Genomic DNA, 19,877 nt, shown 5'->3' with positions numbered 1-19,877 from the left:
GCCGCCGGTTGGGGACCGGGCGAGGCGGGGGCGCCGCAGCCCGCCCTGAGGAGAGGGAAGGGGGCTGCGGGGGGGTTTCCGTGCGGAGTAGAAAAATAACCAGTAACGAACGGTATGGAGAGTGCGTGGAAGCTCCCTGCGGGGCGTGAGCCACCTCCCGGGGCTGTCTCCTCTCCTCCGCAGGGAAAGCGGCAACACTGCGGCTGCGCTCCGCTGACCCTCGGCCCAGCCCCTCGCCCAACCCTCTCTTCGGTGTTAAACCGAAACGAGCCACGGAAGTTCGTCCCCTGCGGAACCCCTGCCAGAAAAACACCTGCGCAGTTACCAGGTCTGTGGGGAGGCAGGTGCTGGAGTATTTCTGAGTCTGGGATACTTTGCGTCTGGCCTGCCCTTGTGCCGTAGCTGCATGCAGCTTTCACAAAAGCCAGCAACTTAATTCCCCTTAAACTCTTTCCTGTCTAGCCCTGGGCATAAACGTCTAAAAGTGTTACCTCGGAATTCAAACCTGGCTGAGAACCATCTCGGCAGCTGCCTGCACAGAAAGATTGGTACCTGCTCTACCCCTGCTCGATCTCAGGACACTGATTCCGCAGTCTTCCCTGAATTTTGCTTTCCCCCCTCCTGTTCTCTGTCTCCAAATCGAGATTTCTAAATGAAGGCCACTATTAAACCCCTACAGCTGGCTGGCTGGCTGGCTGGCAGTGCCTCTTTTCACTCTGCCTATCCAACAGGTATGGAGCTAGGTTACGAAAAGCCTGGTCCTTCCTGGTCTTGAGCTTTATATCGCAGAAGAACAGGCTCAATAGACAAGGTGACATTCTCTGTGGACTGTGCTGCTGCACACTGTCTAGGACAAGCAGTTCCGTATTTGTTTCTGATCAGTCCTGCTTAACTTCTCCTCAGCAGCTTTTTTAATTCCTGAAGCAGTCCGCATACTGTCTGTTACAATATCCCATGACTGACTGCTGCATTCCCTGGAGCTGATGCCTACAAGCCAGGTAAGGCATTGACTTGCAGCCTTCCTTCCCTTCCCGTAGGGCCACAAACTGAAACAAATGCCAAGAGACATCCTTTCAATATACCATCTGGAAAGCGAAAGTATCTCCACAACTTGTTACCATCCACTTGCTATCTTGACTGTTTTTTTTTAAATTATTACTTTTTCTTCATATTGTAAACCTAACATTCATCAAGATGGCTTCAGTTCATTTTCTGTTGTACATCTCATTCATTTCCCTTTGAGATAGGATTTAACTTTCTGTCTGTCTGCTCTCAAAAGTAAAATATTTCTCGCTTTCCATATATGTCTAAAGATGCTCCAGACACACAGTAAGAGGCTGATTAGGACTGGCACAGAAGAGGGAAGCTATTGTACTCTTTTGCTTCCTTGACTGTCAGTAGCTGATGTTTTGAGAGTTTGACCAATCCAGTCTAGACCTTTGATTTAGAACCAAAGTTTTCAGGTACCAACCAGAGATAACATGGGAATTGACAAATATTGACTCAGGCAGAACTGAAGATTTTTACTCTGAAAATATGTATGCACCATATAGGAAAGAAATATACAGAGCATCATGTCCCTGGCCTAAAGGGAAAGCAAGGTTATCAGGTAATTTACCAGTTTTCAGCAACATATTAACTCTATGGGAATTTAGAAGATACAACATAGCACTATAATAAAACTATTTAATTGTTTTACAACTCCAACAAGATGTTTTACAGTCTCCAACAAGATGACGGATATTTTTGAAATAACACTAGTTTAAAAGTTAGTCTGGAGCTGTGTAAGAAATCCAGTGCATAGAGAAGCCAACTGAAGAAAAAAGAAACATTTCCTCCCTAGAGTTAATAAATGTATTTCAGGATAAAAATCCTTCAATGCAATATCAAAAAAATACAGAAAGAACACCTTTAATAGGTCAAACCAGAAATCCATTGCAGCCAGGCTTTCCTCACGTGCACGCAAGTGCCCTGGGATGCACTATGGTGCAGTCCCTGTCCCGGCAGTTTGGGCTGCACTTTCCCCCACATCTGCTTATTTACACCCTCCCCTCGTCCTGACTCCACGCCAGCAGCAGGATGCCCTCACCAGCTGCCTCCTAGCCCTGGCCAAACGGCCATTCACACCACCAGCAGGAAGAAGCTGGAGGGAGAGAAGGGAAAAAAACCTTTTGCCTGTGGGATCTGCGTCCCTTCCCATGAGGCAGGGGCCAGGGGCTGCTCGGATACCTTCAGGAGATGCCAGACACTGACAAGGGTGCTCTGCTGGGTGCTCCTGTACGTTTTACATTTTTGGTCCTGTGATCATCACGCATCTTCTTCCTCCCCTCCTGCATCTGTTGCTTCCTCTAGTCAATTTGTTACTTTTTTTTTTTTTTTTATTTATTTTCCCCTTCCCTCTTTAGCCCTTTTCCTCAAGATGATTCATTTTTTCAGGATAATTCATACTTAAGAGACTTCAAGGAGAGTTCAACAGGGACTGCAGCAGAGTAGCACCCCCTACAACCACTGCTTGAGGCTAAGCAGAAGAGCCAGGGTGCTTTCTTTAGACTTCCCCAGCATCCACCTTCACTGTTTAGTGATGTTAGAGGGTCTATCCTTGCCTTTATTACCTGTTTATGGACTTGTGATCCATGAATTTGTCTAACCCTCTTTGAACCTGCTAATACCTGTGATCTGCAGCCCCAGCTTCGCCTGGAACCAGTCCTCTTTTAGTGTTTCAAACCAATCTTCTGCTGGTTTTATCAAGTAGCCCTAGTGCCGATGCTACAGGGTCCTGTGAAAATTGTTCTGCCTTAACTCTTTGCCTTTTTGCTTTCGTAAAGCTCAGTCACATCCACGTTTGAATGCTTTTCTCCCAGCTGAAGCCGTAGCTTCCCCAGCTCCATCGTGATTTGGTTTCCTTCATACCGTTTGCTGTGGAACCTAGTCAAAAGCTGCTGGCAACCCACCAGTGCCCTGCCACCAAAGCTGGTTGTAGTGATAGGCGACACACCTTGGCCAGCAGTTCTGTTTCACTCCTCAGTTCCTTCAGCAGCAATGGGTGAATGTCAGCTGGGCCAGGGGGGCTTACTGACATCTAGAGTACCTGTTTGGTGCAATAACTCCCACATATTTACCTCAGCTTGAGCTAAGTTCCAACTGCCTGCTACAAAAAAATGCAGGTGTGGTGATTTCCTTAATGTCTTCACTAGTAGAAATCACTGACTGCCATAGATGGGAAATCCCGAGCTGTACATACATAATACTGGACTGTGGTCTTAAAACCAGAAAAGCATTCAGAAAGAAAACCATACTGCATTCCCTTCTTTAATTCTTTCAGAATTTCTTCTCACCAAGAACAATTATAATGTACTAATTTCAAAGTCACTAATTTTCAGTCTTTTAGACTGTTAAAACCAACCACACTGTGCTGCTCTTCCTTAGCTCAGGAGGTAAGATTCACTTTGACCATGCCCCACATCAGCAGAGAGAAGCAACAGCCTACATGCCCCCAACTGTTCTCTCTTACAGGTGTTTCAGATCGACTTGGAGCACAGGATCCAGCTGAAGTTACACAGTCGATCTCCATCACTAGAATAAATGAGGACGAAATGCAGGCACCATGCCTACACCTAGAGAGAGGCGTTTACACGCAAAGCAAAGAAAGAAAGAAATAAAGCCAAGGTCTTAGTTTATCAGAAGAATGAAGCAGGTCTAAAGCCTTTCATATTTAGATCAATGATTCTACCTAAACTGTGATCAATTTAAACTGGTAGGAGTTGAATCAGCTAAGCAACTCCTGTGATAACTGGCTTATTTCCAGAGAACAACTTTACCTGGAAAACCATTGTTATGAAAGAATATACTTTGCCCTAACAGAGAAAAGAAGTTTGGAAATAATGGCAGCATGCTATCAAAGCTCTGCCTGCAAGAACTGCCAGTTTGAAAATTGCCATGCGCACTGAATAGTGACTCAAAATTAGTTATTTATTCCATACAAACAGTTCTAATCTTTGCATATACCAGGAAGCACAAGAGACTGATGTTAGCTGGTGCACTTAAAGAAAAAAAGAGTTGAAATGTAAAAAGAGATTCACATTAAAAGGCAAGGACAATCAGAGAAGAAAAGCCATGACAGTAAAAGCGCTCCTTCAGGCAATCGACTGTTCCCACATCATTGGTTTTTTACTGTAGGATCAGGAACCTGAAGGTCCCAACAGGCTGGTGACAACACACCAGTAATTTTCAGTGACGGTCATTACAAGTAATTTCAGAGACAAATCAACCAAAACATTCAGCAATCCAAGTGCATCCCAGTAAGTTACACAGAAACATAACCCTTTTTAAAAATGCCATAAACAGAAAGGCACCCTCAGGCACTTTTGGCATGGCAGGCTTTGATCAATTTAAATTGAAAGAGTACAGCTCATCTTTAAATACAATTTGGTAGACTAAATAGCTCTACGTATAACCTTAAGTACTTGAAAAATCATAACAAGAAAAGAACTGGAAGTCTTTACCTTTGGGTTTTTTTTTTTTTTTTTCAGTACTCTGATCATAACAGACTTTGGGACTTGGAATCAGGCAAATTTCACCCAGTGGTATTTTTCAGGAGCAGCACCTGAATTCAACTTAAAAATTTTGCAGGGGAAGACACCAAAATACCTTGCTAAATGAGTAGTCTTTTATATTACATTTTTATTTTGCAAGAAAATAAATTATACAACTTAAAAAATAAAATTCAAAAATTAAGCAGTACATCAAAATAGTTTAGCTGGACTGCCATACAGAAACTACCACCATTCAAAATTGTACAGCATTATTATCTTGGTAGTGGCACACATTCAAAATTGTAAATACCATACGTAGATAGATATTACAACTCAGGAACTCAAGTTTGCTCAACACTCCAGACTACATATAGTGTATATGACAGGAAAGCTTTCATGTATTGTTTATTTCACAAATATGACCTCAGAGAATTACAAAGATAGCATCCCAGTCATTTAGATGAAAATAGAAAACAGTTTGAGTTTAAGATAGCAAATCTTTCTGTAAAACTATCAAATCTTTTTGCCAATTGTATTTTTAAAATTTGCACTTTACAGGACAATGGCATCCCAATGCAAATAAATGCAACATGTGAACATTCAGAACATCTGTATTAAGTTTAAAAAGGTGAAAACGGGAAAGTCACATTGTCTCTTGGAAATGTAATTGCATTACAGTCACAACAAATGAAAGATAGATGAGTAAAAATAGAAGCTAGGGACACCAACTGTGGAAAGAGGAAAATGGAAGACTTCAGAATTGAAACTGAGATCCTCATCAAGTTGTTGGGACAGAGAAAGATTTAACAGTATTTCTTAATTAAACCCATTAAGAGTGATTTCCCCCCTGCTCTTCTACACCAGATTTCATTCCATAGCTATTCACCGTGGCAGTGTGTGTGGCAACATGTTTTTCAGATGCAGCACCTCTTTAAGCTAGGTCTTTGGACATATATATTCATAGCTAAAAACTGCAGCCTTAAAAGTGCGTTGTTGCCATATTGCAAGTGAAGAATAGTTCATTTTCATTTAGATCTGAACTCTACCCTCCCCAAAAGAACAGTTTACCCCAGATATCTGCCTGTGCCCCAGGTGATACTAGTTTTAAGTGCATATTGGTGAAAGTGACCTGATGAAGGATGCTAAACGTGATTCTGCATCTTGAACAAATTTGCTGGTGTGAGTCTCAGATTAATAAAAAACCCGACATCCATTTCCGTATATATTTAAAGAAAAATGACCATGTCATAGGCACATTACCGATTATATTTCTGCATCCAGGTGTTGAGAAATATATAGGTAACATTTAGGTTGTATTATTTTACATTTATTAGTTGAGGGAACATGCAGCTCCTTAGCTTTTGGCAACCTGTTTGCTTTCTGCATACACTCCAGCTTCCTAACAGTTGCATCTGAGATGCTGTCTCCTAAACTTCTCTCTCAAATCTACATCAATGGCTTCAAAATCAGCATTACCCCCTTTGCAGCTCTTTCTGCGTGACAATTTCACACCTGTTCATCTCTGGTTAAGGGTTGAAATTTTTTATGTTGAAAAGAGTGTGCTCAGACTGTCATGTTTTCCCCCAATTATCCCAAGTGAGCATTTATTACTTCCAAGTTACAAAGACTGAAAGTCTTGCAGCACAAAGTTTTTTATTAGAATTTTGTTTTCTAATGTTCAAATAGTTTTACTGATTAACCACACAGAGCACCACTTGCTTTTGATTCTGAATTGCAACACCACAGGGCCAATATAAAAGATGCAAGATTTTTTAAACAGCATCTAGTTCCGAGTATCAATAAAAGCGTACAACATAAGCTGTGGGATTTCAATAAATTGAAATTGGCCAAGTCTCGATTTCTCTCCATCTCTTGTTCATGAAACCCTCACTACCAAAAATTTCTTACTCAAATAGATGTCCAAGTACACACTGTTCTCAGGCAGTCACATCAGTATTTACATTAGTAACAGAGCATGCAGCCTGTTTAAGGGTGCAAACAGCCATTCTTGCCATTTGCTTTTAAACCACTCTTAATTTATACTTTATTGCAACCATGTGAAAGCAAAACTTCTCCTCTTACTTACTGGAAGGTTTTACTTTTTGACCGAAGTTAATTGTATCCTCTCCCCCCTTTCAATCATCAAAGAAGATGAGACCTTTAGATGTTGTACTTGAACTGGTTAATTAAAAAAAATCCGCACACTTGCGATTTATAGAAGAATATTCATACAGAACTCAGTAAAGCGCAACTTACCTTTTGTCCCAAGACAGGCACTCTGCTCCAGTGATTCATGTTATCAGTCCAGTACATGCTGGGACATTTCAGAGTAGCAGAGAGGCAGGCAGTGCCAAATGACTACTTAAGATGATTGAAAACAGAAGAGGTAACGTTAAAAAGTTGAAATTCCTGATGCATATTTGGCACTCTCTCTGCATACACTAAACAAGGTATTGTTCCTTAGCTTTTTACCATTTTCGTCAGAATTGTATTTCCTACCCTGCCAGTTTCAAAATAAAAAGCAGAGGGTTGGTTTTTCGTATAAAGATGTTGACTTCTAAGCAACAAACCAGTCCAATTGGTTTAACTTTGTATGTAGATAACAAAGTTACCAATGAGGAATTAGTACAGGGAACTTCAAGTGTTACTTTCTTTCTGGGGGACTTGTGCATCAGTTACTCTTTAATGCATTCAGATATATAAAGTCATACTTAAATATTTGGAATACAAATATTAAATGTACAAGGAAATACACTTAATATTTCTGTTCGGTATAACAGACCCACCCATGGAAACTGCTTTTAGAGTGAAGTATCATTCAAGAAAGCTTTACCTTCTCAAAAAGGATTGTAGTAAATCATCTGTCCAAATAAGGTAACAAATCATGTAGATCCACTTGTTTACAGCAAACAATTTAAAAACAATGATCTCTTGCTTAAGGAAAAATATCACCCATGACTTGGAATTACTTTTATGTCACTTGTGTCAATTATTAAAATCCAGTTACTAGATTGAAGCACTGCTCTAGCCAACAGGTTTTAACTGTAACAAATACATACCAGTTGTGATGCATGTGTTTGTGGCTCTCAAATGTTATTACATAAAAAGGATCAAAAGGTGGACAGTACATTACTCTGTTGATCCAAAACACAGAAGTGAAAGTGCTACTTCTAGTCCTAATTGCATTAAAAAAAACAAAACAAAAAAAACCCAAACCCAAAACAAAACTAATAGAAGTTCCTCAGTGCATGAATATTTGAATATTTTTTCCTTGTGCAAGTACTGGTCATCTAAAAACCCAAACCTGTATTCTTCCTGGTGGGTGTAAATCAAATCTACTTTAAAAAGTTCACAATGGGCTCTTCATGAATGCAAGTTTCCCACAAAACAGCATGCTGTTAAAAGTGTGCAACATGAAGGGAATGCCATCATGCTAGCTGAATGAGACTGGCAAAATATAGTCCTCTGTAAGGTAAGGCAGGGATTTCAATACATAACGAAAGTCAAAACAAGTCCTTCTGCAGCACAAACTGTTGCAGCTGTCTGTCCAAGCACCCTTCCATTTATGTTCTCAACATCCTGCAGAGTCCTCAAATTATGCCATATATATGAAGGTGTTGATATCCGACTCATCTCTTCTGATATACTTGTGCTCTATAAGCCATTCAATTTGCTCTTTTATCATTTTCTTTTGTGGCAAGAACATGTTTTTCAATATTTCTACCAGTTCAGTCTGAAGCTGGGCATTAGTAATTTTCTTCCGCATTTTCATTATTTGGATGATAGCCTCCTGGTGGGGGACAAGAGAAAAAAAAATTAATTTTTTTTGAAATGCCTGGGTGAAGTGACAAAGTGAACACAGTGTTAATAAGGGGCTCCTGGTAAGGCAAGACAGCAAGGAATCTATATTTTTTTCCTCAAAGATTAGATATATGCTGCATTTCTTAGCCTAAGTAGAACTGAATTGCTTTTACAAAGAAGTTGATAAAGAACAAAGCACTGGCAAGATGCAAAAGATATAAGACAAGTCCAATCAAAGGAGAATCTACAGTTAAGTCTTATACCTAGAGTGTGAATTACTCACTAAAATCTACTGCTCAGGGAGTGAATGAACGTAAGTCGCCATTTCCAGGGCGACTTGTGATATACCCTGTGAATACCTCATGAAATGCAAGCTTGATGTCAAATTGGAACTTACAAGGAGTTCTCATTTCATAAATACAACCATGCTGGAAGTATGGCTGACATGTTAAGTCAGGTGGTACAATTCACAATGTGCATGGCCTGGAATCTAATCTGACTGAGAGAGGAGACCTGCAATTTGAAGGTAAGATGGGATTTTTGAGATGCCATTGCAGGTAATGATCTCTGATGCCCAAAAAAATTCCTTTTTTTTTTTTTTTTTTTTTTTTTTTAGAACTGTCAGCTCAAAAGATCTGACATGAGTACCTAACTGAAGGACAACCAACCACAAAGCAGGAAGCTGCAGTCTGTACATCTAAGATGTACTTACAAACTTTCCCTCTGCAGAGAAGGCCTCTTAAGAAGTCATACTGCTGCTACTAAAGTGTGATCCCATCTCTGAAATTACTCTCCTCTCTTCAGAGTAGTCAAAGAGATCAAGATCAACAACACTGTTTGTTCATGTTGGTGGCTCAAGTCAGTCAACTTCACCATTTGCTGCCACCCACCACTACACAGTTATGCCTTCACCACTTGCTTAATATCTGTTTTGTCCTCTTTAAAAGTGATGACTTGGTACATCAGAACAGGAGGCTGATAACTAAAAGTGCACAAACACACATGCAAAATCCGGTATTCACAAAGGATCTAAGCCAAATAGCAAAACCAAGTTCCAATGGCATCCAAAGGCACCTATTTCATACATCAACATCCGAGTGTGGACAGCATGCAGCAGTGATAATACACCAAAAGAAATAGGGTAATTTTATATTCCTCTGGCAGTTTACTTGCCTGGGTTCGTAATATTCTTAGCTGGACTATTCCTTCATTTTCCTCTTCCCGCATTCTCTCTGTAGTAAGTTGCAATCGACCAATCAAATTTATCTTGCCCCTTTTTTGAACTTTAGCGTTTTTTCTGAAAAAGTTGTAGTGTTCGAAAATAAGCACAAAATGAATTTTCAATTAGGGAATTCCAATTAAACTCAAATTACAGCAGCAAGGAGTACCATACCACCACACATCAGATATTTATAGGCTATTAGCATTGCAGCAGTGAGATAGCTGGCTGACAAATCAACACTCATTGCCAATGTCTCCGCACAATAAAACCTGAACATACTAGCATTACAAAAAAATCCATCAGCTGAAACTGACAGTATCCAAAGTCAAAAAGTTACCAGTACTATTTTAAAGAATAAAATTCCAGAGAAATACATGTCAGTTTAATTATATAAACCTAGGGTTCTTTAGAGGAAGTTTTTACAACAAAGTTCAGGAAACAGGACTAGTTCATTTTTCATCAGAAGAACTGTCTGTCCAGCAGAAAAGGACAAATAACAGCTATTGTAACAAACATAGCAAAAAGCTGATGGCATTCTTCAGTGGTCACCCACAAACTTCCTGTACAGCCTGTCTCTTCTGCCATGCCCTCTCATCACTTCCCAAAGCTCATGATCCTGATGACAGGAACAAACATCATGGCCCTGGGCAAGAAGCTAAGCCCCAGGAGTAGCAGATCCATCACCTCTCTCTCTCCACAGATCCAGATGTCCAGCTGTTACGGAGAATGAGGCCCAGAATCTGAGGTTACTAGCAAGAAGCCAGTTCTAATCATACTCATTGATAATAAGAGAGGCAAAAAGCAAAGTAAAACATGCTAAATGTAGTATATACCATTTAGATACTCTCTATACTATCTCATGCTCTGAAGGATTTCAAAGTACTAGTAAAAGAGCACTGCAATTCTCACTGAAATAGAGACACTCCTCTCTGGTGAAAGTCACACCAAAAAGCCCAGCTTTTGATGGCATACCATATTATTAAGCAGTTTCACCTCCTTTTTTAACTTATCACTCTGCTTTTGAAACTCTGTGTGTGTGTAATAATCAATATAGCACTAGTGCTCTGCTTACATGCTGTTCTTGCTATACGAAATTTCATGGGCTCATTAGTAAAAGGAAGATAGCAACGCCTCCAATTTTGCACCTCATCCCTAGGTGTTTAAGACATTTAATTTCACAGAAATCAGAATCATAGAAACATTTGTCTGAAGGGGCTGCTGGAGGTCACCTAGTCCAACCACCTACTTAAAGCATGACTATCGCCAAAACTAAGTGAGGATAGCGCAGCAAAGCATGTGTCAACTTTCAAGGATGAAGGTTAACTTAAAGTGAATTCCTTTAATTATAAAATAGTACATTATTTTACTTTTCAAACATCATCTTACATTAAACTGAACTCCTGGTTCACCGAGAAGAGGGTTCCTTCTGTAAAGTCTTTGGGTGAATTGACTTGAGGTTCATACAATAAAACCTGACGTTTCAGCTTTGGAAATGCTACAAGAGACTACAGAGAAAAGGAGGGGAGGGGGGGAAGAATGAAAATAAAACACCAGACTTTCTAAATTAAAACAATTACTTTTTAAGAACATAATTCACTGCTGTGCAGACTGCAGTGAGGGAACCATGTAGCCTTGTTTGAAGCTGCTAGAGGGCAACACGAAGATACTAACAAAACCAGAGAGGGGACACAGTTTTCCAAATCTCCTTCTGAAATGGGTTAGCGTAAGTAAAATTATACAAAGAAGTAAAATGCATGAACTCACGGCTACAGAAGTGGTGTTAAGTCTGATTTATGTGATTTCTCTCTTTATTCTTGAACTAAATAATTAGAAGTCTCATAGAGCAAACACTGAAGTTATTTTTAAGCAACATATAATTACCAGGTGCCACTGATTTCCTGGAATTAGACCAGTCACACTCCAAAAACCAGAATCCTAACTGTGTGCTTTAGGCAGTATATGGTCAAAAAGATATTGCTGTTTCCAAAAGCTTAAGTTAGATAACATTGGGTAGAGAGAACGTGTTAATGTAAAGGCTGTGTGTTCTCAACAGTGGTGCAAGAGCCAGCATTGCAACTGATTAATTAGCAAGAAAGGCGTTCACATTTCAGTTTCAAAGTGTTATCTGACAGTGCTTTAAAAATACTAATCCAGTATTTCAGAGTACAAAAATCAAGAAGAAATCTGTTTCAAGAGAAAGGGAAATACCCATAAAGTCCTCCTAAGTTCTGCATCAGGGAGTTCAGTTGCCAGTTTAAGATTTTCAAAGCTGATCTTCTCTCTGGGTCTTTGGTTCCACGCAAACAGCACAGCCAGCTGAAATGTTGTCACCTCCAAGTCATACTGGCCAACCTCATTCTTAAATGTTATCTGTGAATAGAATGACACTTTTACTTATAAGCTTCTGGATCACAAGCTTTGTTACTATTACAAATACACAGAAAGTACAATCATTGAGATTGATGCACCGAAAACTATACACTTACAATTCCATTGGACATGAGGTGGTGCCAGTGCAGTTTTCTACCACTGTGATTCTTTTTATAAAATTCTTCAACTTCTGGGATGAGATCTTCTAATTCCGTGGGCAGCGAGACAAACACTTTTTCAGAACTTCGGGACCAGGCGCCAGCATTTAAAATTTTAATATTCACAGAATCAGCTGTAAGACAATATTGGTTTATATGAATCTCCAGTTATAACAGATAGAAAAACAAAATGCATTTTTTTTTCTACTTAAAATACAATTATGAAGGACTGAATTTTCAGAAAGTAGCAGGGTGTCTACCTATTTAAACATTAAAGTACTCTATGCACCACTGGCTTTCTGACAGGAACACTAATTGAAACCTCTGGTTTTTTGGTTTGCCTCTGCAGAGCTCCTTAAGCCCTGATGCAGCTTTACAGTTGATGCTTGTAAGCACTACTCAAGGGTTTTCAGCAATAGCAGGTCCAAAAGTGGATGTTCCTCAGTCTCTCTCATCAGTGAAATTTAATCTCAGAAACATGATTTGAGCTCTTCATAGCGTGCACCCAGCTCTCCTGCTGGCAGGTAAAGGAGGAGCACAGCATGAAGCACTCATGAAGAGGCATAAAAGAAGGGGGTTGTTCAGGCATTCACCTGGTTGATACCAATTCAAGCCCCTGCTTGGAATTTAACTGCAAGAGTAGGGGGTCTGTATCTACAAGATTGCTCATAATGAAAACCCACAATAACTTACAGAATGAAATGGCTCCATTATCAACTGTAAGAGAAAGCAGAGTCTACACATACTTCCAATCTACGGGTAACAATGCCCTGAAGACTATGTTCAACCTGTAGTTGATACAGTTTTTAACTCAAGATTCAACAGAATTATTTTTCACTAAGAGAAATTAAAAATAGCAAATCATTTGAAAAGAATACCTGGTAAAGCAAGTTTATTGTTTTTGTGCATTTCTTTGAAGGCCTGGTTCAAGTCTTCAGACACTTTGATATCCTGGAACATTCTAGCCAGCTTGTTTACATAGTCTGCTGGCATTCCTACCTCCTGTATAAATAAACAGAACACTAAACGATGACACAGACAACTATAAAAAAAAGCTTTATTTTTAAAAGAAACTCAAAAAAATGAAAAGCATTAAAATACACAGGTATCATCACTTTACAGTAACAGTTAACCTGCAATGCAAGACGAAGTTTTTTTGCATGGATCGTAAGTAGTTACCCCTTAAGGGCATATGATGATTCTTTTAAAGAAATCCAAGTGCTGAAGAGCACATGCATGCATTAAGGAATCAGTGAATTCTGAGATTTGAAGGAATGCTTAAGGCATGCAAATAATATTCTAATCTACATAAAATTTCACAATTAGAACACATCTCAAATTATTTACATACCTAAACAACAAGGACACTGCTTTTTGCTATTTGCATATGGAATATATGAAACCTTCAGATAATCATATGTGAAATATTTCAAAATCTATCTCTACCACTATTAGGACCAACATTTCTCTTAGAAAAGAGCTAAACTGTGTCACTTTCACAAAGTATTACAATGAAACAGAAGATGTCCTGAGTGGCCTGCAATTTAAGATAGAACTCACCCAAGCAAGAAGGATATCTAAGTTCAAGACTGGGAATTAATACCACAAGCAAGAGGCACAACCAAAGAAAGAAAGATGTCAGGCTACTTACTCTGAGCCATTCCACCATATTCTCCTCAATTTCACTATCAGCTGATATATCTAATATCAGGCGTCTTGTTAAGTGAGCTTTGTGATATCGCATGAAAACATCTTTATTCTGTACATATTTAAGTACCAAAAGCTGTCAAAAAAGTAGATTTTAATATTTTTATTTGCATTGTCAATCAGACAAGTCTTTGAATGCTGATCTAATGCCACTGTACACTATGAAGTAGAAAGAGGCTACTTGACATTGCCTTAAGAGCATCTGTGTTAATACTATCACAGGCATCAGCTATGAATCTTTCATAATATCACACCTCCAATTTCATTTGTCAACCACCAAGAACGTTCTCTTAAATGAGAAAAGACATTGACACTGGTATGTGAAAGTCTCCTGTATTATTTTCTAGACTAACATTAGTTACTGTAATACATTACAGTCTGATATAGGCATTAATTTGCATACTAATTTTGTGAACTGACAGAGACATGAAACACTGCATGGTTTACAAGATTTAAACACACACACACTTGATGACATAATGAACTCTTTTCCCTATTACTACACCTTGCATAACTTTTTGAAGATCAAGGCCTCGACCCACATAAGGAAATAAAACAAACAAATTAATTCTTCAGAATAATCGAGAGGTAGAAAGCAAGAACATACCACTTCTTTAAGCTTTGCTTCAATTTCTTCAGAGGTTAGTTTTTTGCTTAGTGGTGTTTTTCTTAGCAACATGTCACAGTAATTAGCAAGAAGCTCAGGGCATTTGGATTCAGGCTGTGTTTTCAATCCAACACTAAATAAAAGAACAACAACATATCTTCAAACCATATAGAATCCTGCTATTCTGGAGTAGTCACACTGTTAACAAGACAGACCACTCTTTCCTGATCCTCTCGGCAAGGATCCTGGTGGTGAATTCATATCCTTGTTAAAATAATGAAAAATTAGGGATAACTCCCTTTTCTTCTTGAAAGAATAAATACTACCAGCATTTTCAGACAGCTTCTACAGCTTGATCATTCCAACTGCTTTTAATTTTAGAACTCTAACAATGAAGGGTTATGTTCAAACTACAGTTTGAAACAACTAAATATTGCATGGCAGCAAGTATTCCAGTAAAGAATTAACAACTGCTGCAGCAAAATGTTTCACTCATCTTGTCAGTATGCAGAGCATACTCACACCTCAAGAACAGCCTCCTGCAATGCATTTCACAGACTGCAAAACCCGACTCATCTATTGCATAGTAACAGGGTAAAATTATTTTATAACGGTTATAAACAGTGGACTAACAGCTTGGAATTAAAAGCAGATTAAAGTTGAACAAGAAGATGCTACAGTAGACAGACTGCTGTTCTTCAGATGGCATGCAAGCACAAGGTCGCGTTCCGAACCTGTGTCCAGACTGGTGAATAAAATAGTGCCAAGGACCAAACCTATTTCTAGAGTCAAATGGCACCAACTTGATTGCTGGTCTCAAGGGCCCAAAACAAAGGCAGCAAGTAAGATAGCAGGTAAGAAGCTGTGGGGATGCCCAGGAATCCAGTGTTCTTTTCATTCTCTCACCCTCTCATCAACTAGTGTAGACAGTGCTAAAACTCTGTTCAGACAACTTGTCCTTTTTAATTCATGAAGCAGCTTGCAGGCTAGTGTCTTCTACCCTCCTGAAGACCATCTGGAGTAAAAGCAGATCACTAGTCTCTTGGTTATTATAAGACAGAACCCTTATTTAATCAATGTGTTCCCAAGTATTTCTGAACAGGAGTCTTCAAGATCCTGACAGCAATGAAAAATTACCAAATTCCATATTCTTAGGCTGAACTTAATGGCACAAGTTAAGTAGGATGAAGTTTCATTTTACTTAAACCAGGCCGCATATGTAGACAACTTGAAAGAGCTTGGGAAGAAGAATGCTGAACAGAAGACCTTCGCCATCATGGTGGTTTCTAAGGAATCACTAGGCGGGTTTAGCTTTAGGAGTGAACACAGTTTGAATGAGGTATTGATCTGGATGCTCCCAGGGGAAATGAAAACATTAGAGACCTGAAAAATTCCTCTACCTTGCCTACATCTATACAAAGTGCAGAAAGCAGGGATCCAGTCTTTTGTGAAGGTGTTCCTCCAATAACATAAAACCAGCAAGGCTAATCCCTGTCCAGGCTTACCATTCGTGCAAAACCAAACACAGAGTAAAAACCAGAATGCCGAACAGATAGTTATACCCATCCACCCCTAACTAGAAGTAATTGGAAAGGGAAGCTGGCAGCCCAGCTACATAAGTTTTATTTCCACAGTAAATCAGACTACAAACTATATATAAGCAATCCCAAACATCTAAATATATACAGATTCCTACTTGAGTGGCACATCACATGTTAAATGTTAACCATCAATTAACTGACTGCTACCTTCCCTTGGCTGAGTTAGCAGAGTGGCTACTGTAAGCATGGTTTTTCTTCTTGAGTCACACAGGTCTGCTTATCTACTGGAAGTTGTTTAAACTAACCTGGTTAATCCTGCACTGAAACAAAAATGTAACACCCAGACAGGTCACACTCACAGCTGGCACAAGAAGAGGTGGTAAACAGCTTGTGGGTGGTTACAGCTTAATCGGCCACAGTTATTCCCACAAAGATCATTGCCTCAGTTTTCCCCAGGACTTTTACTGAAGTTGCAGCAGTTACACAGCTCAGGTTTTTGGAATTAATAACCCAAGAAGGTATTATTAAATTCAGCTAACAAATAGACTCATTACTCTACTATAAAAGAATAGATCCGCAATTACTGCTATTAAATTTGAGTTTAAACAGGCTGCTATTCACTGATCCACTGCCATGTGAAGAGCATCTTGCCAGAGGTTGATAAGCAATCTGAAATGCCATAATGCAAAGAACACAAAGCACTTTTAAACACAGTGTTACTTTATTTTAAAAGAGAAGCTCAATCTTTAACATGGCTTACCCCTTTTGCTTCAATGGCAATTCAAGTTTAAATATTGTAGCATCATTCACAACTGCTTTGTACGCCTGAAAAATAATTACAGATTATTAGTGCTTCACTCAACTTCTCTTTAACATATGACTCACAAAGGTTTTACCTCTCTTTTTAGGTTCTGATTTTTATTAGCCCAAAGTTTGCAGATTTTACTTTCAATACGAGAGTTCAAATCCTATGACTCAATTTCCCATTAACTGATGTTTTGCATTTTCTTCTTTTCCATTAACATACTACTTTCCTTTAAGCAACAACTTAGGAAGGGATTGCATGGGGCAGGTTGCATATCTGAAGTCATGAGACTACACCCAAATATGTAGTAAATTCTAAACAGAAATATATTGCTGAATCAGATATTAAGGTGCTCAACACAAAGATCATCTTCTGATGTGCTCTACATTACAAAGCTGAACACCAATGCAACTTTATGCATGACTACAACACAAATTAAAAGCTAATCATCTGGTAGTAAGTTTCATCAATATTTTAGTCTGCATATTTACTAGAGTACAAGCGTTTCTAGATTTAACAGGGAATGGGCACAGGATTTCAGAGACATCAGAATATGAATTACAACAATTCTTAAACTGAAAACAAATGATCAGCAGAAACACATACCTTATCTCTTGCAGTAAGAAATCTTGGATCATCTTGAAAAGCTTCTTTAACCAACTTACTAAATCGATTAAATAGTGTGAGCAATTGCTCTACATATTTCTCAGAATCCTAAAGAGGCAAAAAAAATCAAATAAAAAACCGAGGCTCCACAGAATTCAGTGTGAGCTTACATTAATTCCCTAATCTGTAATAATGTAGTATCCTCAAGCCTACATACTATGAATGAGCACTTCGTCTTTATTCTCTATACTGAAGAGCTCTACAGCATGTAAGCCTCAACACAGACTTTCAGGATAGTATTTCCAATATACAAACATTTGTGTATATAGAGGAAAAAAAACCCCAAAACTTTCAAATATTGTATAATGCATTCTAAATAAAAATAAGTTTTCAGAGACCAATAAGAGTCACGTCCTAATTGCTGCAGATACTCAGGCCTCCTAGACCCTAAGATAATAAAAAGCTGAAAAAGAACAGTGGAAAAAAAACTTTTAATTTCCACACTGAACAACCACTCTTAGACTGAAAGCAAATTTCAAATTTCATCAGGAAGTTAGAATTCTGAAAAAATTGATTATGCCTTTTTAATTAAGATGCTAACACAATCCTACTGTATAAGTATCCCATGTACTTAATTTATAACCTTTTCCTTACTGCAAATTGGATTCACATTTTAAAGCTACAGCTGAAAGTGTAAGGAATAAAAAAATTATTCTGAAGACATTTAAAACTTTCAGTAGATCAGAATTTGATGTTTAAACATAAAATCTTCAAAAAGTATTTCCATTCACATGTATGTGACTATTTAACTTCTGCAAAGTTGTTTTTTCATTGTTATTTTATTAAAAACCAATACACTTACAGTAGTAATAGTTTCAGCAGCTGCTACCATATCTGCAAGTCCAGCACTAACAATATGTTCTTCCAAGTCTTTTAGCATTGGCTCTATGCCATTCGGAACTTTATCCATCAGTGAAAACATTAAATGCAACTCTGAAAGATACAAATACTGATAAAGCCACCAGTCAAAGACCTGTATAAAACCCACATATACTGCACTTCCGCTAGGGATATCTCAATGGAACACTGAATATGTAAAGAACAGATAATCCAATTAATCCCTTAAAAGGAAAAATGTTTTGAATAGTGTTCTAATTCTGGTCCCACAAGGAGACTCTTCTGAAGGCAAAAAGAGGTATTTATGGCAACGTAATACTTGCTTATGCATATAATATCACAAGCTTGAATAAAACCCCCTAAAGTCAATGGCAATTTGGATTAAGTCCAGATTCTCAGTATAACTGCCTTAAAATCCCTGGCAAAAATAGGATTCCAATTTCAGTTGGAAGCCTACAGGTGTTTATGGAGGAAACTGTATGGATTCAAGATTTTTTTTTTTAAATTAAAGCTAAACAGAGCTGTCTTTGTGTATCTTCCAATACCATCTACAATGTTTTGTTTTAATTAAAAGCATGCCAAATTCTGAAGTAACCAAAACTGACTAAGGTAAACAGCATTTTCTCCTTTCTGTTTTCCCAGAGTTTTAGTTTTTCTGAAAGTTACCAGTTCAAAAACTTTCAAACCCAATACGGTTTATTTGTCTACTTTTTGTGAAGGTATTTCAACACTGCTAAAAAAAAAAAACCCCAAACCCAAAAAGGTACTGAAACATCAATAATCATCTTGACAAAGCTGTCCACAAAGGAACACCTGGATTAAGGCCACCAGATTGTTTTAGAGAGACTACAGAGATTTGAACCAAACACAGCAAAGGACTCTGCTTAATGAAGTAGAACAAACTGATCATGGACTCTGATTCCTTTTTTGATAGAAAAAAATTAGTAGATTCGCTTAGTTCCTCAATGCTATATCTACTGTGAAAGGGGACAAAAGCCAGGAGCCCTGTCTTTCTTTTCTCCTCTGCAATACTTTTGCCAGCAACATCAAGATCCTGTCACCACTGAGGATGAAATATGTTATCAATTTCTGTATCACAACTGTTGCAGAACCAAATAGAAAAGCAATGCACAGAGAAGGAAAAAATCCTTTTAGAACATAATGCAAATTAAAGAATGGAAACTACCAGCAACCTTCAACAAGAACTTGCAATGCTACTAGAGACAACTCACAATGGGCTAGATGATGGCATTTCAGGAACTAGAAAAAAAATGGAGTCAGAGGTATTCTCAGTGCAATTTAGATGTACTGTAAGTGATGGCAGCACTGTTTTACGTAGAGTAAGTCCAAAAAGCTTACTCAACTTTTACTGGATCTTTTCATTTGTGAGGGTGAGAGGGAGGAAGAGATGGTGGAAAAAGGAAACAGAAAGATACATTAAAGGGTTCTACAGTTGCTTCTGTAAGCTAGTGATGGCATGAATAATTCAAGAAAAAAAATAAAAATCAGTGGTTTCTCCCAATAAACAGTGGCAAAGGAAGACTTCAGGTGCATCCCCAAAACTGTAGGAACACAAAAAACCCACATTCTTCAAAGTAACAAAACCAAAAAGAACACTGCAGTGGAATTTC

The 19,877-nt window shown here is 38.5% G+C and overlaps 1 protein-coding gene across 1 annotated transcript in view; it reads right to left on the bottom strand.

The window, feature by feature from the left end:
• Positions 1 to 4,660: 4,660 nt before the first annotated feature.
• Positions 4,661 to 19,877, bottom strand: part of CUL5 (cullin 5) — a 33,574-nt gene continuing 18,357 nt past the window's right edge. The window contains exons 9-19 of the mRNA XM_059817504.1: positions 18,212 to 18,342; positions 17,350 to 17,457; positions 16,699 to 16,763; positions 14,398 to 14,530; positions 13,735 to 13,866; positions 12,962 to 13,085; positions 12,042 to 12,217; positions 11,764 to 11,925; positions 10,942 to 11,060; positions 9,507 to 9,630; positions 4,661 to 8,322 (exon numbers count right to left, since the gene is read on the bottom strand). Coding sequence (XP_059673487.1) covers positions 8,128 to 8,322; positions 9,507 to 9,630; positions 10,942 to 11,060; positions 11,764 to 11,925; positions 12,042 to 12,217; positions 12,962 to 13,085; positions 13,735 to 13,866; positions 14,398 to 14,530; positions 16,699 to 16,763; positions 17,350 to 17,457; positions 18,212 to 18,342 — 1,469 coding nt within the window. The 3' untranslated portion in view covers positions 4,661 to 8,127. The remainder of the gene's footprint in view (positions 8,323 to 9,506; positions 9,631 to 10,941; positions 11,061 to 11,763; positions 11,926 to 12,041; positions 12,218 to 12,961; positions 13,086 to 13,734; positions 13,867 to 14,397; positions 14,531 to 16,698; positions 16,764 to 17,349; positions 17,458 to 18,211; positions 18,343 to 19,877) is intronic.

Source organism: Gavia stellata, chromosome 1 (assembly GCF_030936135.1).
Source record: "Gavia stellata isolate bGavSte3 chromosome 1, bGavSte3.hap2, whole genome shotgun sequence".
Classification (NCBI taxonomy): domain Eukaryota; kingdom Metazoa; phylum Chordata; class Aves; order Gaviiformes; family Gaviidae; genus Gavia; species Gavia stellata.
This window is presented reverse-complemented; position numbering and strand designations above follow the sequence as displayed.